Source organism: Zonotrichia albicollis, chromosome 9 (genome assembly GCF_047830755.1).
Source record: "Zonotrichia albicollis isolate bZonAlb1 chromosome 9, bZonAlb1.hap1, whole genome shotgun sequence".
Classification (NCBI taxonomy): domain Eukaryota; kingdom Metazoa; phylum Chordata; class Aves; order Passeriformes; family Passerellidae; genus Zonotrichia; species Zonotrichia albicollis.
The window spans coordinates 8,475,367-8,489,926 of NC_133827.1; the positions used below are offsets into that span (position 1 = coordinate 8,475,367).

The 14,560-nt window shown below is 50.4% G+C and overlaps 1 protein-coding gene across 1 annotated transcript in view; it reads right to left on the bottom strand.

Moving 5' to 3' along the window:
- Positions 1-14,560, bottom strand: part of LOC141730248 (uncharacterized) — a 265,824-nt gene that overhangs the window by 233,720 nt on the left and 17,544 nt on the right. The window contains exon 2 of the mRNA XM_074547678.1: positions 12,420-13,048. Within this exon, the coding sequence (XP_074403779.1) occupies positions 12,420-13,048 (629 nt within the window). The remainder of the gene's footprint in view (positions 1-12,419; positions 13,049-14,560) is intronic.

Genomic DNA, 14,560 nt, shown 5'->3' on the forward strand with positions numbered 1-14,560 from the left:
GCCTGTCCCTGGAGGCTCTCAAGGAGCCATCCCTGCCCCACTGCCCTGGGTTTGTGGCCATGGGGCAGAGGGACAAGGCTGGATATTCAAGATTTTTCAAGGGAATCACTCTGAATGCAGAAAGGCTTGGTAGCATCTGCACTCCCAGTTCCATAAGACATGGATGGCAGGAGTTGGTTTTAGGAATTGTTTTCCTACCTCCACATAGTTTTTGGCTCTCTGAGGTCAGAAATCCCCAGCATTCCTGCTGCACTCAGAGTTTGCCGCTGAGAGATGGGAGAGCCAAAAGAATTCCCTGTGGCTCAGGGAAGGTGAGGGGCTGGATGGGCTTGTTCCCACCTGCTCTGGCTTTGCACCTTTGGCTGCAATGAGAGCACAATCACACTCCTGGGTCACCCTGGGATAAACCAGACCCTGCCCAGAGCAGAGGGATCCCTGAATGTCTCACCCTCCCTAAAGGTCTCTGGGCAAGGTCCTGCAACCCCTCGTGCCAAGGACACTCATGGCTCCCTTGGCAAACTCAGCAGCATTTCCTCAGCTGTGGCATCTCTGCCTTTCCCTTTGGGACATTCAGGGAACTCCCAGAGGCTCTGGCACAGATTTTCACCCAGGAGGGCAGCTCAGACCTTGGAAGGGCACAGCAAGGAGATCCCTGGCTGTGGCCATGATGGGATCTCAGGGAGGGGGCTCAGCTCATTCCCCTTTCCCACGGACTGCTTTGCCCACAGCCCCAGAGGTGCCAGGGAAGCTTGGACACCCCATTCCCATGGACAGCCCTGCCTGGCAGGAATGCCAAGGGCAGAGCCTGACTCAGCTGCTGCAAATGCCAGAGCCTCCCTGAGAACAGCAGATAACAGTGACAATATCAGGGCAGGGCAGAACCAAGAGAAGATGTTGTGGTGCTGTGCCTGAGAGGGCAGGGCAGAGACAGCCAGGCACTCAGGAGAGTGTTCCCGTGCCCAGCTGTGTCCGGCACCTCCCACACACCAACAGTGCCCTCATCCTGCCCCCAGCACTGCTCTCTTCAGCCCCCTCTCCTTTCCTGAGCATCTCCCTGGGCCGGGACATTCCCTCCTGAGAGGAGCCTTGTCCCTGCCAGCGCTCACAGAGCCCATCCCAGCCTGTGTGCCCTGGCCGGGGCCCTACAGAAACCTGCCTGTGTGCAGGGCCCTGGCTGGGGCAGGCTCTGTGTGCAGCTGGGCAAGGGCAGCTCAGGAGAGCCCTGCTGGGCCCTGCAAAGGTGATGCTGCTGCTGTCCAGGGCTGAGGAGTGGCTGAGGGCCCTTTGGGAGGCTCCCAGCAGAGAGACTGCCCAGCTCAATTTACAGTTCTGCAGTCCCTGTAAATGTTCAAACATTAGTTGTATGATCCTGTGTGTCCCTTTCAACTCAGCATGTTCTGGGATTCTGGGATTACAATTCCTGTTCTGCTTCTCTCATCCCCCTGTTGTCTATAATCAAAAGAGAAAAAAAACCCAACCCTTCCAACAGTGTTAAAACAGTAAAGTAAAAACCAGACACTTATTGGAAGCTTCCAGGTGTCCCAGTGGGGATGGGGGACACCTGGGGACTGATTTACACAATTTCTTAAGGTTGATTAATTAAGAAAATTTAAGAGGAACATCCAATAGGAAATTCACTTACCCCAGTTACATACCCCTGGCTCAATCCATTGGAGTAAGTCCAAGGGCTTCTTTGCTTTCAAGTTTTTGTTATGACTGCTCACATTCTGGTCAAAAATCAAAATGTTCTTGTAGGTCCTCTTCCTGATAATACGACTATACAGGATACTACATGGATTGTATACTATATGTATTTCCGGAATGCATTTAGACATCAGCTTATTTTTCTAAAATCAAAGAAAAACCTTAGGGAAAATAATAGAGTCAATACAGGATTATAGTTATATAAGTATATAATAGTAATAGAGTTCATTAAGAGTTTACCAGACTGAAATAAGGATTATAGTTTTATAACTATGTAATAGTAATATATAGTGCCACAATTATATGAAAAATGTATAAAATGAAAAAATCTTTTTATCATCACCCCAACGTTCCCATCCTTCTCCAAGCAGGAAATTGAAAACACTCTCAGGAAAGCTCCTGATCTTTACATCAATCCCAGGCTTACCTTCCTTGGGAAGTGACCTCTGGAGCTGTGCCCAGGCTGTTCTGGAGCTGGGAGCAGCCCTGCTCCACCAGCCCCTCTCAGCAGCAGCCCCTGCCCTGCTGAGGGTGGCTCCTTCCCCCCCCGAGCTTCTCCCCAGTGCTGGGAGCAGCTGCCAGAGCTGGCTGAGAGCGTTCCCTGGCAGGCAGCAGAGTCCCTGCCCCAGCACAGCACCCTGGACTGCAGGACCCTGCTCTGCACGACAGCCCTGGGCTCCCCTGGATGCTCTGCACAAGAGACAATCAGAGAATGTACTCACAGGTTCTGCAGGCATTGGGATGTTCCAGCTTTAGGAGATGGCTCCAGGAGCTGCAGCTGCATTGTCCTGCAGCCAGAGGTTCCTGTGCCAAGGGCTGGCAGTGATTCTGCCCCAGGCACTTCTCAGCCCCTTCCCAGCCCTGACTGATTGAAGCTCTCTGTGCCTCTCTGCTGTGCCCAGGGTGGCTGCAGGCAGTGCCCCAGCCCTGCTGTGCTGGCAGAAGAGCTGCTCATCAAGAGAAATGTGCTTTTGAAGCTCTTCTTGCTTACCAGGAGCTGCCTCTGTGCCAGGAGCCCAGCCCAGCTCAGCAGCACAGACACAGCACAAGGACTTTAATGAGCCTCTGGGGCTTTGTGCTCAGGCCTTGAACATCAGTCCCTGAGAGGGAACTGAAGAAACCTCTCCAGAACTCCAAGTCAGAATCCAACTCCAAAGTTTCTTGGACTTTTAATGGCTCCCACTGAGGAACACCACTGAGAAAATGTTGGTGCCCTGGGGCACAGCAGCAGGGTCTGTGCCACCAAGGGCTGTGAGGAGACACCTTGTCCTGAGGCCCTGGAGCCTCCTGGCACAGCCCCAGCCAGGCTGGGCACAGTCAGCCCCTTGTCCTGCCCTTAGCATCCCCCCCTAGCCCACATCCCAGTGGCCTCAAGGATCTGCTGGAAGGAGTCCCTGGGGAGCCTTGCTCAGGAATGGCCCTGGGAGCTCCTTCATGCTCCCTGCAGGGACTTCAGGTTTTTCAAAGGACGTTGGGTTTTGCTTTGGCCTTGATTTTCTGAGAGTTTTTTGCAAATATGGCCTCCAATTATCTGCTTGAGAGGCTTTGTCAGTAACAACACTCACTGGGGCTCATTACTACTTCAAGGTACTTCAGTTATTTTAAGGTACTTGGTGTTTCCCTTTTGAAACAGACTCTGTGAGAGGTTTGTGCAATCACAGCCCCAATTATCTGCTTACCAAGTCCCTTGAGAGCTTTGTACTGACACTCACTGTTGCCCATTAATGTCTTGAGATACTCAAGATTTTTAAGGTACTTTATGGATTTAAGAATACTTTTAGTTACTTTTAAGGTGTTTCCTTCCCACACTGAGCCTCTGAGAGGTTTTAGTGCCATCCTGACTTTCAGTTCTCTCCTCCAAGGAGTCCATGAGGAGCCTGTGTTGGGAATCTTCCTCCTTTCTGTTTTACAACAAAGATGGAACTGAAAGAATTTTGTAAGATTTTCAAGAAGGATCCAAATAAACATGGGACAGTTAACAAGACAACAACATCTAAGAGAATTTATAGTCCTGTTTTAGCTAGATATCATCCAACCCTTTAGTCCTTTGGATTGGAAGAGTTTATTGACTCAGTCTTTGTTTTCCACTTGAAGATTCTTCCACCCTTCATTACCTGAATACTGTTTTGGATTGACTCACTGTGGCTGGAGAGGTTCATATAACACATGCCCTCAGAGTCTACACAGCCATGCCCATGTGCCCAGAGTAAAAACTCTGTCGCTGTTCTGCAAGGTGGCGTGTCTGATGGTCTCAATGTCTGAGAGCAGGCCACTCAATGTGAGGGAGGTAGCATTGGTTTGCTTACTTAACAGGCACCCAAGATGGTTGAATTGTCCTAAAGCTTTAGGTGCAGCCACTCAAGGTAGTCCAAATTGGGGGTGCTACCATCCGATACCTGGATTAAAGCTTTCAAAGCCATCTCTTTGATATCATCCTATACTTTTCTGGGGATTCCTGCTACTTGATCATCTGGTAGGCTGTGTCGTCCTACTCCAGCTAGATGGTTGATTGTCAATTCTGCCCTAGCCTCATTATTAGCATAGTCTACTATTAATTGATTTAGTAAACACTTCCATTCCTGTTCCCACAGGGTGTATTCTGTAGGTTACAACAACATGGTCATAATATATTTTAAATCATAGGGGGTTAAGACATGTGCTGCAAACATGGCCCTCATTAGGCCATTAAAACAAGATAGGTCCTTCCTATGGTCTTTAGCTGCCCTACACAGCTTCTTGATATCCCTGTAAACCAATGGCTGATACCTGGGATTCTGCCTCCTCCTTTGATAACATACCAGGGAAATGAGGATTTACAAGACTATTTGCCAGTCTCCTTCCTTAACTGCTTCTTTCCGGATCCTTTACTAGGGATCTTCTGGGGTTCTGAGGGGCGAGGTGGCTCTGTGAATCCAAACTGTCTTCTAAGGAGGCATAATAACTTGGAGCAGAAACATTTGGATTGGAAATAGTGTGACAGTTGGGCTTAGTATCTTGGACCATGGGGATTATATAGTTGCCAGAGGGTGAGGTAAAGGGCACTGCCATTTTGTCAGGTATTGGGGAGGAAGCTCCTTGATTTAGGATGGTGGATTTCCAGAGTGGTCTTCGGGAGGCATGGCCCAGCGGGGAGGTGGAATGATTGAAAGTGGGGGCGTGACCCACAGTCATGGAGATGCAGTCTGGAGGTTAATTCAGGGTGGAAGAGAAGATTGTTGTAGCAGGAAGTGGTGGAGCCAAGACGGAGAGACGATGGTCAGGCTCAGGGGCATCTGGAAAATTTTTAATGATCCACTTCACGACTGATTTCAATTTGTTCTTTGAATATATTTGGTCATGATCAGTGAGAAATAACTTAAAGCATCCATATACACACTCTTCTACTTTGGACATCCAGCTGCGCATTTTTCTCTTTCTCCACCTTAGGTGGAACAGCCACTGGAAGACCCCAATCAGTTATGGGATGTGGATGCATATTGTAAAAACACAGTGGCAAGACGGGCAATAATTGTTCTGCCTTTCCCCAAACCCACCTGCAATCCTATGCAGGTGAAACTGTCGTTGTCCCTGTGGATCTTGGCCAAGGTCCCTCGAAGCAATAATGAATGTGCCAGCCCAGCACAATCCACAATCCCGGGGAGCAGTGGCCTATCCATCAGCTAACCCCAGCTGACACGACTGAATGTCAGGGTCCCTGTTCAGGCAGCAAAGCTCGCGATGAGGGTGGCTGTGACAAACCTTTCTGGTTCCCCAACTTCAGGGCAAGGTTGGTGAAAATGAAAAGAAGCAGATGCTGGGGAAGATGAAACAGGAAAGCCTCATAAATATGATTGCCTGGCAAAACATTTTGAGAATATGGAAACTATAAGTGAGATTGAAATAAAAGCAAGCTTTGAGATACCAAGCCTTAGTTCCTGAACAACTGGAAAACAATGGTATGGCTGGCTGAAGGTAATCTTCTTTTGATGAAACAATACCTTCTGCTTGCAGACAGGTCCAAGGATCAGAACAGACCCTACTAGCTTGGCAGAAGGAGTCCAAAGAGTAGTTTTTAGGGTTTAAAATGTAACACAGTATGGTAATGTAATGATTCTCACAGGCTGTATGTAAATGCTGTAAGATTCTTGTACTAGATTGGTTAGTGAAAATTAGAATATGCAGCACAGAAGAAGATTTATTGTATTGTAACAGGAACGCCCCTCCTCTTTTGGGCATCCATTTTGGGGGCCTCTTTCAAGATCCTCTTTCGGGCCTGCTCCGAGCTGTGGCTGGCAGCTCCAAACAAGGCCCCTGCACCCACGCCCTTTGCAATAGGCCACAAGTTCCAAGACCTGGCTTCAGACATCTCTTGTCTCTGTCTGCCCCAGCTGTCCTAGCCCCTGATGATCCTACAAGCAGGATCAATGGAGTTGCCAAAAAAAAAACTTTAATAGCAGGGTGAAAAACAATAAACATGGAGAAGTCAAGCACAGTACAAGGAGTGGGATTCAAAGACCTAAGATAAAGGTGAAGCAACAATATATACACTTGAGGGTAGAACACTCTAGAACAATAACCATACAGGACAAACAAGTAACCAATAGGGGAGGAGAACTTGGACAACTTAGCATAACAACACGAAAGGCTTATGGGGGAACTCTCAAACTCACCCTAAGTTAAAGAAATTATTCCCAGGGCTTAAAACTCACGCCCAATACTTCTGGGGTAAAATCTGGTTGACTCTGAGTTACAGCTGGGCTGACTCCCATACTGCTGCTTTACTCTGGTCCCTTGGGACCATGTGACCCAACAGAGCCACAGAGATGTCCTGGGTTCCACGAGGCTCCACAGCATCACTATGGTCCCTTGGATCCATGGTGCTCTGCAGTGCCACAATGGCCCCTTCATTTCACAAGACTCCCAAATGTAACATTGGTCTCCATAGAAAGGAAACCATGGAGCCCCATGTTTCAGGAACTGATGAACGGCAACCACCAGAGGCCAAGGCAAGCCTGACCTGTCTGTCCTGGCAGGTTTGCTTGGAGCAACCCTTGGATATTTGAAATTATGAATGTGGAATCCTACCTTCAGACTTTTGTGCCTGGAGAAGAGGGATGTTTTTCTTCCATACAAAGAAAAACAGAGAGCCCTTTCCAGTGTTTGGAAAACCGGTGAGTTCTGGTCGGTTTGATTCTTCAGGAATCAAAGACCAGCCAGACCTGTCTATCCTGGCAGCTTTTGTCCAGCAGCAATCCTTGGATACACAGAAATTTGGAGGTGGAATCCTAATTTTGGCCATGGATGCCTGGAAAAAATGGTCAGTTCTTTTCCATACAAAGGAAAGCCCAGAGCCCCAGTGTTTCAGAGGCAGATGAGAGTGGCCTTCCACATTCCAAGGTCAGCCAGACCTGTCAGGTGACCCCTGGAGACCAAGGCAGCCACACCTATTTTGTGTTCCCTTGCTTCCACAGGACCCTTCAATGTCACAATGGCTCCTTGCTTCCATGAGGCCTTGCAGTGCCACAATGGTTCTCTTGCTTCCATGATGCCCTCAGGTGTCATAATGGCTCCTTGGTTACACAAGTCCTTAAGGATCTCAATGGTCTCCATGGTTCCACAAGGCCCCACAGTGTCATAATGGTCTTTGGGCACCATGAAGCCTCGCTGTGTCCAATGGCCCCTTGGTTCCATTGGGGCCCAGTAGTTCAACAATGATCCCCTTGGTTCCACAAGTTCCCATAGTGTCATAATGGCCCCTTCCCTCCATGGGGCCCCACAGTGTCACAATGGCCCTTTGGTTCTGTGGGGCCCCACAGCGTCACAATGGTCTCCATGATTCCATGGGGCCTTGCAATGCCACAATGCTCTCCATAGATCCACGGTGCCTCGCAGGATAACAATGGCCCTTTGCCTCCACGAGGCCCTGAAATGCAGCAATGGCCTCTTGGTTCCACAAAGCCCTGCTACTTCACACTGGCCCCTTGGGACCATGCCGCCCAACAGAGCCACAATTATGTTCTTGGTTCCATGATGCCCCACAGTGTCACAGTGGCCCCTTGGATCCATGGTACCCTGCAGGGTCACAATGTTCCCCTTGGTTCCACAAGTCCCTGCAGTGTAACAGGTTCCACAAGGGCCTGCAGTGTCACTATGGTCCATTGGTTCCACAATGCCCCGCAGTATCAAAGTGGTCTCCATAGGAAGGAAACAACCTAGTGGTGCAGGGGCAGATGAGAGGCAGTCACCAGAGGCCAAGTCTAGCCAGACTTGACTGTATGGGCAGATTTTGTCTGGGAGTAACCCTTGGATATAGAGAATTTTAGATGCAGAATCCCAATTTTGGCCATGGGTGCCTAGACAAGAAAGACAGTTCTTTCCCATAGGAATAAAAGCACAGAGCCCCAGTGCGTCACCGTCAGATGGGAAGTGGCCCTTGACATGTCAAATTCAGCGGGACCTGTCAGACAGCCCCCGGGAGTCCAAACCAGGCAGACCTGTTCCATGATCCATTGACTTCATGGGTCCTAACACTGTCACAATGGTCTCCTTGATTCCATGAGGTCTGGCAATGTCACAATGGCTTCTTGGTTTCATGAGCCCCAACAGAGTCACAAGGGTCCATTGGCCCCACGCAGCCCTGTCAGGGTCCGTCCTAGTGGACAGATGACCTGATGGTTCGTAGGAATGATCTCAGAGTGCAGAACACCAACACGGTACAAGGGGGTTTGCAGTGATAATCAAAACAAATGCAGTTTTATTGAAATAACTACAGCAAAAATGCAATAGAGGGATTAAGGGAGAGAAAAAGAGAGAGAAAGAGAGAGAGAGAGAGGGGATATAGCTACCAACGCAGAGACAAAGTCCTTTGGTCCAGTCCAGCCGAGGGTCCGCCTGCTACGCTGGGGAGATCTCAAAGGCTATAGCTAACTCAGAGGTTTTTATTACTGAAAATTGTGAGGGGGGGGAAACAGATACAATAGGGAACAGATGTAACAGGTAGTCTATGTTCTCAGCAGTAAATGAGCTTGATAGATGTAACAGGTAGTCTATGTTCTCAGCAGTAAGCGAGAGCCATTGTATTCTCAGTCCAGTGGTCATAATCTGCAGGCAAACATCTCGCTTCGGTCAGCTTGCCTCCCCCACACACCTCCCCCGGGCTGGGGGTTTCAGTCCCAGTCCTTGGAAGGAGCAGAGGGGCCTTTTAGGAGTTTCATGTCTCAGTCCTTGGTGGAGAGGCTTCTCACATTGAGTTGCCTCCTCCACACCGTCTGTCTGTCACGGTGGTTGTAAAACAGATGAGGGTCTTCTGTGGGAGACCACCCAAAACTCTGGAGAAGTCCAGCCAGGCCGAGAGGTGGGACAGCTTCCAGAGCTGCTAGTGTTGCAAACAGGGCACGGTGCTCTCTTCTTAGCATAAAGCAAACACACTTGTGAAAACAAAAGCTCAACACTGAGCTTTCAGGTCTCGGGGCCCGTGGCGTGTGGCTTTTCTCCTTCAGAGCCAGATATTCTAGACGGGGGGGGGTCTTCTCTTCAGTGGTCTCCCAAGGACGATTGTGAGACAGATGAGGGAAAATTTGGACAGACTCTCACAAGCCCCGCTGTGAAAACAAAGGTTCCTTATTTCTATTTTAAATCAATCACAGTCAAACCACAGTTCAATCATTGATCCTTGCTTCCATAGGCCCCCTGAGCTGCACAATGGTCTCCTTGATTCCATGATTCATGGATTCCACAGTCTCACCATAGATTCGCTGGATCTCCATTGTCACAACTAACCCATGGTTCCATGAGGTTCCATTGTGTCACCGTGATCGCTGTCAGAAGCTGGAAGAGATCGATGTCCCGAGACACCTTGGGATGCTCGAAATGCCCAAGTGGGGCCAGGGCCGGGTCAGGCCTTGGTTTGTGGTGGGACAGAGCCCCGCCCCCAGCCCTGGCCTGGCAGAGCTGTCAATCACACAGCAGGGGGTGATGTCAACCCAGCTCTGATTGGCCCAGCTGTCAATCAATCACACACTAGCAGCTGGTGCTACCCTGGCTCTGATTGGACAAGCAACTGGCAGTCCCACCCCAGGGGTGGGCCCATGAAGGCCCAGGGGTTTTAAAGCCAGAGCACTAGGCCCACAGTCTGCATCCTGCTTTCTCCTTGGGTTCCTCTGTTAGTGATGCTGGAACCTGAGATGTTGGTACTTATGTGTGTGTCTTTTTATGGATCTTCTGTCTTTCTGTTCTTCTCTAGTTCTTCTCTGTCAAATCCTACTTACCTGGAAAATTTTTGGGTAACTTCACATGTTAAGGGTTAATAGATTTTAGATTAAATGTGTGGGAAGCCAAGGCACAGGGAATATTTCTGTCCGCTCTGAGGGGTCCTGGCCCCCAGAGAAACACTGCCTTTCACCTTCGCCCATGGAGAGGACTTCCAGGAATTTGAGAACTATTAGAATTTTCTGAAGTGTGACATAGTTTAGAGGGTAGTATGCTATGTTCCTTGGGTGAGAAATTTAGGTTTTGGGGTTTTTAGTATGGTGTAGAAAGACAGCAAGATGGAGGAATTGGGGTGTAGTCCCTGTCTTCTTCATCTACTCCATTTTCTGCAGTGTTGGTGGCACAGGGTGATTGGTCAAGGAAAGCACAGTGGAGACGTTATGTGGACAGTCAAGGGATGAGTTATGTGAAGATAAGTAGAAATAATACACGTTTTAAGAGTTGACTGGATGAGACAACTTTAAAAGACCTTGAAACCGTATACATTTTAGAGCCATTTTGAGGTGTTTTCTCCAGCATTCTGGGCCTCCTGTGGACAGCAATGCAAAACTTTATATAAGCTAAGAATAAACAAGAAGCTGAAGACTGAAAAAGTCCCATGCACTTCCTTTTACCTGGCACAGAACGGCTACAGGAGGGTTTCCCACATCAAGAGAGGCCCCAGAAAGGCCCAACATAAAACAACCATCAATACCTGGTGCCCTGACAATGTTTGAAATAAGTAGGCTTTTTCCATAAAGTTGTTTACTGAAGGGTGTCTTAATTAGCCAGTCATGTGAAATGTGTTGAATAAACGACCAATGAGGTCCACCTGAAGCACACCAAGATGTAAAAGTCGATGTTTGAATAAATGGGTAGGTTTTAGCCCTTAGCCTTCTGATGTGAGTCTGTGTCATCTCTGACTAAGTGGTGATATTTGGGGATCTGTGAGGGCTACTGGGGATCCTTTCTGCAGTTCATGACCCAACAGGAGCTTCTCAAATATTAAACTTTGCCTGAAGCTCCCACTGTGCCCATGACAGGAACCGTGTGAGTGTCTGGTACATCTCTGCTCTTTGGCAGCCTGGGGACTCCTGGGATGTCACCGTGGAGCCCCCATGAGTGCCTGTGACAGATCAGTGCCTTTGCAGCACAAGGTCCCCTGGGATGTCACCACGGAATGGCTGTGACTGCCTCTGATCACAGGGATCTTTACCATCCCCAGAAACCCATAGGAGGTCTCCATGGAGACCCTGTCTGTGCCTGTAACATTCCAGCTCTGGAACAGCCTGGAGACTCTTGGAAAGTTCCCATGGAACCTCTCTGAAGGCCTGTGACAAATCTGATCCTTAGCAAGCAACCATCACCAGCCTCCTGTTGCTATGGTCAGTTTCCATGGCAACCATCCCTAACCCCCTGTTGCTATGGTCAGTCCCTTGGCAGCTCCATGGAGACCCCATGCCAGGCGTGGTTGCCATGGACACCAGCTCAGGCTTGCAGCCACAGCCCGTTGCCATGGCAACCATTGGCAGTCCCATCCCCAGGCTCATGGGATCCCAGAACCACAGAATTGGCTGAGCTGGGAGGGACCCATCAGGATCCTCCAGTCCAACTGCTGGCCCTGCACAGGACACCCCAACAATGCCAGCCTGGGCCTGGCAGCGCTGTCCAAACGCTGCTGCAGCTCAGAGAGCCCTGGAGCTGGGACCTTTCCCTGGGGAGCCTGGGCAGGGCCCCAGCAGCCTCTGGGCAAAAACCTTTTCCTGACATCCAACCTGAGCCTGCCCCGACTCAGCTGCAGCCGTTCCCTCCACTCCTGTCCCTGGGCACCAGAGGGAAGAGGTTCCCACAGCCCCAGCCAGGGACCCACTCCCAAGGCTGTTGCCATGGCCACCAGGGCTGGGACCAGCTGGGATGCTTGGTTTCTACGGGCCGGGGTTCAGGAATGGGATTCCCCAATTTCCTGCCCCCGCTAAAACTGCACTGCCCTCACTGCCCTCTCACCTCCCATGGAAAGCACAAAAGGCAAAGATCCTGGGCTGGGATAAGAACAATTTATTGGGAACAGCAATGAGATAAGGAACAAACAGAAATAATATTGATAACAGAAGGGATAAGAAAAACTGTTTACAGGGAAAACTAATATATCAACAACAGGCTCTTCCTGGCCATGCATTTCCCCTGCCTGGAAAGGACACCCTTCTCCTCAGAGGGAGAGAGAGAGAGTCCCTGTCCTGCCCCTGGCAATGACCTGAGGTGGGAGTAAATGTAATGACACGGCCATGGCCAGACCCTCATGTTCTTCCATCCCACATCATGTCTTTGGCAAGGGCAGGAAAAGGGTCTTCCCATATGGATCACAGGGAAAATGGATCACCAGGGCTGTTTCCAATGTGGGCCCTCCAATGGAGGATGAAGCTGGAGTGGTGCATGAAGCTGTTCCTGCGTTTGTAGCATTTGCAGGGCTTCCCTTACTGGTGCCTCCGTTGGTGTCTGGTCAAGGCAGAGCTGGTGGTGAAGCTCTTCCCACACTGGGGACACTCGTAGGGCCTCTCCCCAGTGTGGATGCGCCAGTGGGTGATGAGGGTGGAGTTGTGCTTGAAGCCCTTCCCACAGTCAGGGCAGCGGAAGGGCCTCCCACCTGTGTGAATCCGCTCATGCAGGCGGAGATTTGAGCTGGTCTGAAACCTCTTCCCACATGTGGGGCACTCGTAGGGCCTCTCCCCAGTGTGGATGCGTCGGTGGGTGACGAGGGCGGAGCTGCAGCTGAAGCCCTTCCCACATTCCCCACACTCGTAGGGCCTCTCCCCAGTGTGGATGCGTTGGTGGGTGACGAGGTGGGAGCTGCAGCTGAAGCCCTTCCCACATTCCCCACATTCGTAGGGCCTTTCCCCAGTGTGGATGCGTTGGTGCCCGATGAGGGCAGATCTGCAGCTGAAGCCCTTCCCACATTCCCCACATTCGTAGGGCCATTCCCCAGTGTGGATCATCTGGTGGCGGATCAGGGTGCTGCTCTGTCTGAAGCTCTTCCCACACTCCAAGCACTTGTGGGGCTTCTCCTTATCATGAAGCTGCTCCTGGGCCATCAGCTCCAAGAACTGGCTGAAGCTCTGTCCACCTTCCTGGCTCTGGGTAAGTCTTTCCTCCTCAGAGCACCCTGGGCTGGGTTTGGAGCCCCTCTTCCTGCAGGATCTCTGGGGATTTTCCTCCCCATTAGAATTCTGCACTGTGGAGTCAATCAAAACAATCTCTTCCATGAGGTTCTGCCAAGGAGATTTTTCCTCCCTGGTCTCCATCATCAGCTTTTTGTCTGGGGAAGGAAGGAGAAGGAGAAGATGGGATTTTCCTCCATTCCAGAAGGAAGGGGAAGGAGATCCCCCCAGTGCATCCCCGGCAGGACGGTCTTGGCACCAGGGTTGTCCTGCAGCCGGGGGCTGTGCTGGGCTGGGAGATGGAGCAGGAGAGAGGGGGAAAGGGACACTGACTTCCTCTTCACCTGCCTGGGTGTCCCGGGGCTCCTTCCTCTTCCTCGCAGCCTCCTCCTCCATCCAATCAAGGTTTGGGAATGGGAAAACCTGTTCTGGGAAGAAAACAAAGGGTGTGCACATTGTCTTTTGTTCCGGGATCTGTGTTTGGCTGGGAGATGGAGCGGGAGAGAGGGGGAAAGGGGCACTAACTTCCTCCTCACCTGCCTGGGTATCCCAGGGCTCCTTCCTCTTCCTCGCAGCCTCCTCCTCCATCCAATCAAGGTTTGGGGATGGGAAATCCTGTTCTGGGAAGAAAACAAAGGGTGCGCACATTGTCTTTTGTTCTGGTTTGAAGGCAAACCCGGGGGAGAGTCTAAGTCGGAGTTACAATTTAAGAAGAAAATTTAGATCAGGGCAATGATACAGAAACACTGCCTTAAACTGACAGTCAGGATATAACCTGACACCCTGTTGGTCAGGGTGGTGGCAGCAGTCCCAATAAATGGTGGCTTCAGTCCTGTTGGAGTGATCAACGTGATTCTGTCAGAGCAGTGATCCTGTAGAAGGGTCTGGTCTTCCTCTGAAGGTCCAGTGGTGGTTATGGAGCTCTTGTCCTCTGGGAATCCAGTAGGCAAGCTGCTCCTGGTGTTGCAAGCCTCAGCTTATATCCAGGTAGGATTGCTTGGATCCTCCCCCTGGGTGGAGCATCCCACAATGGGATGATGGAATTTTATCAGTCCTGCAGAGACACTCAATGGCCCATTAGCACAAGATATCTCCCCTGGAGAGCGTTATCAGGGCTGAGTCATGGGAGAGATAAAGAACACTGCCCTGCCTTTTTATAGCAGTTGATGAAGATGCGGATTGAATACATGCATTTGGTTACATCTTGCATGGCAACCTGAAACAGTGGGGTAATCCCTGCTCAGGGGGTGAACACCACCCCCCTTACCCAAACTGGCTCAGGTGTAAAACCCCCACCCTGGGAATGCCACACACACAGGGACGATGTCACACTTGCTCTGCTCCAGGGGAGGTCTCTGTCCCTGTCACTCCCTTGCTCTCTCCCCCTTTTCTCTTTCTTTCCCTCTCTCTCTCTGTCTCATATCTACTGTTCAATAAAATCCATTTTGCATTTGGTCTTATTAGCACCTTTCTGGCTG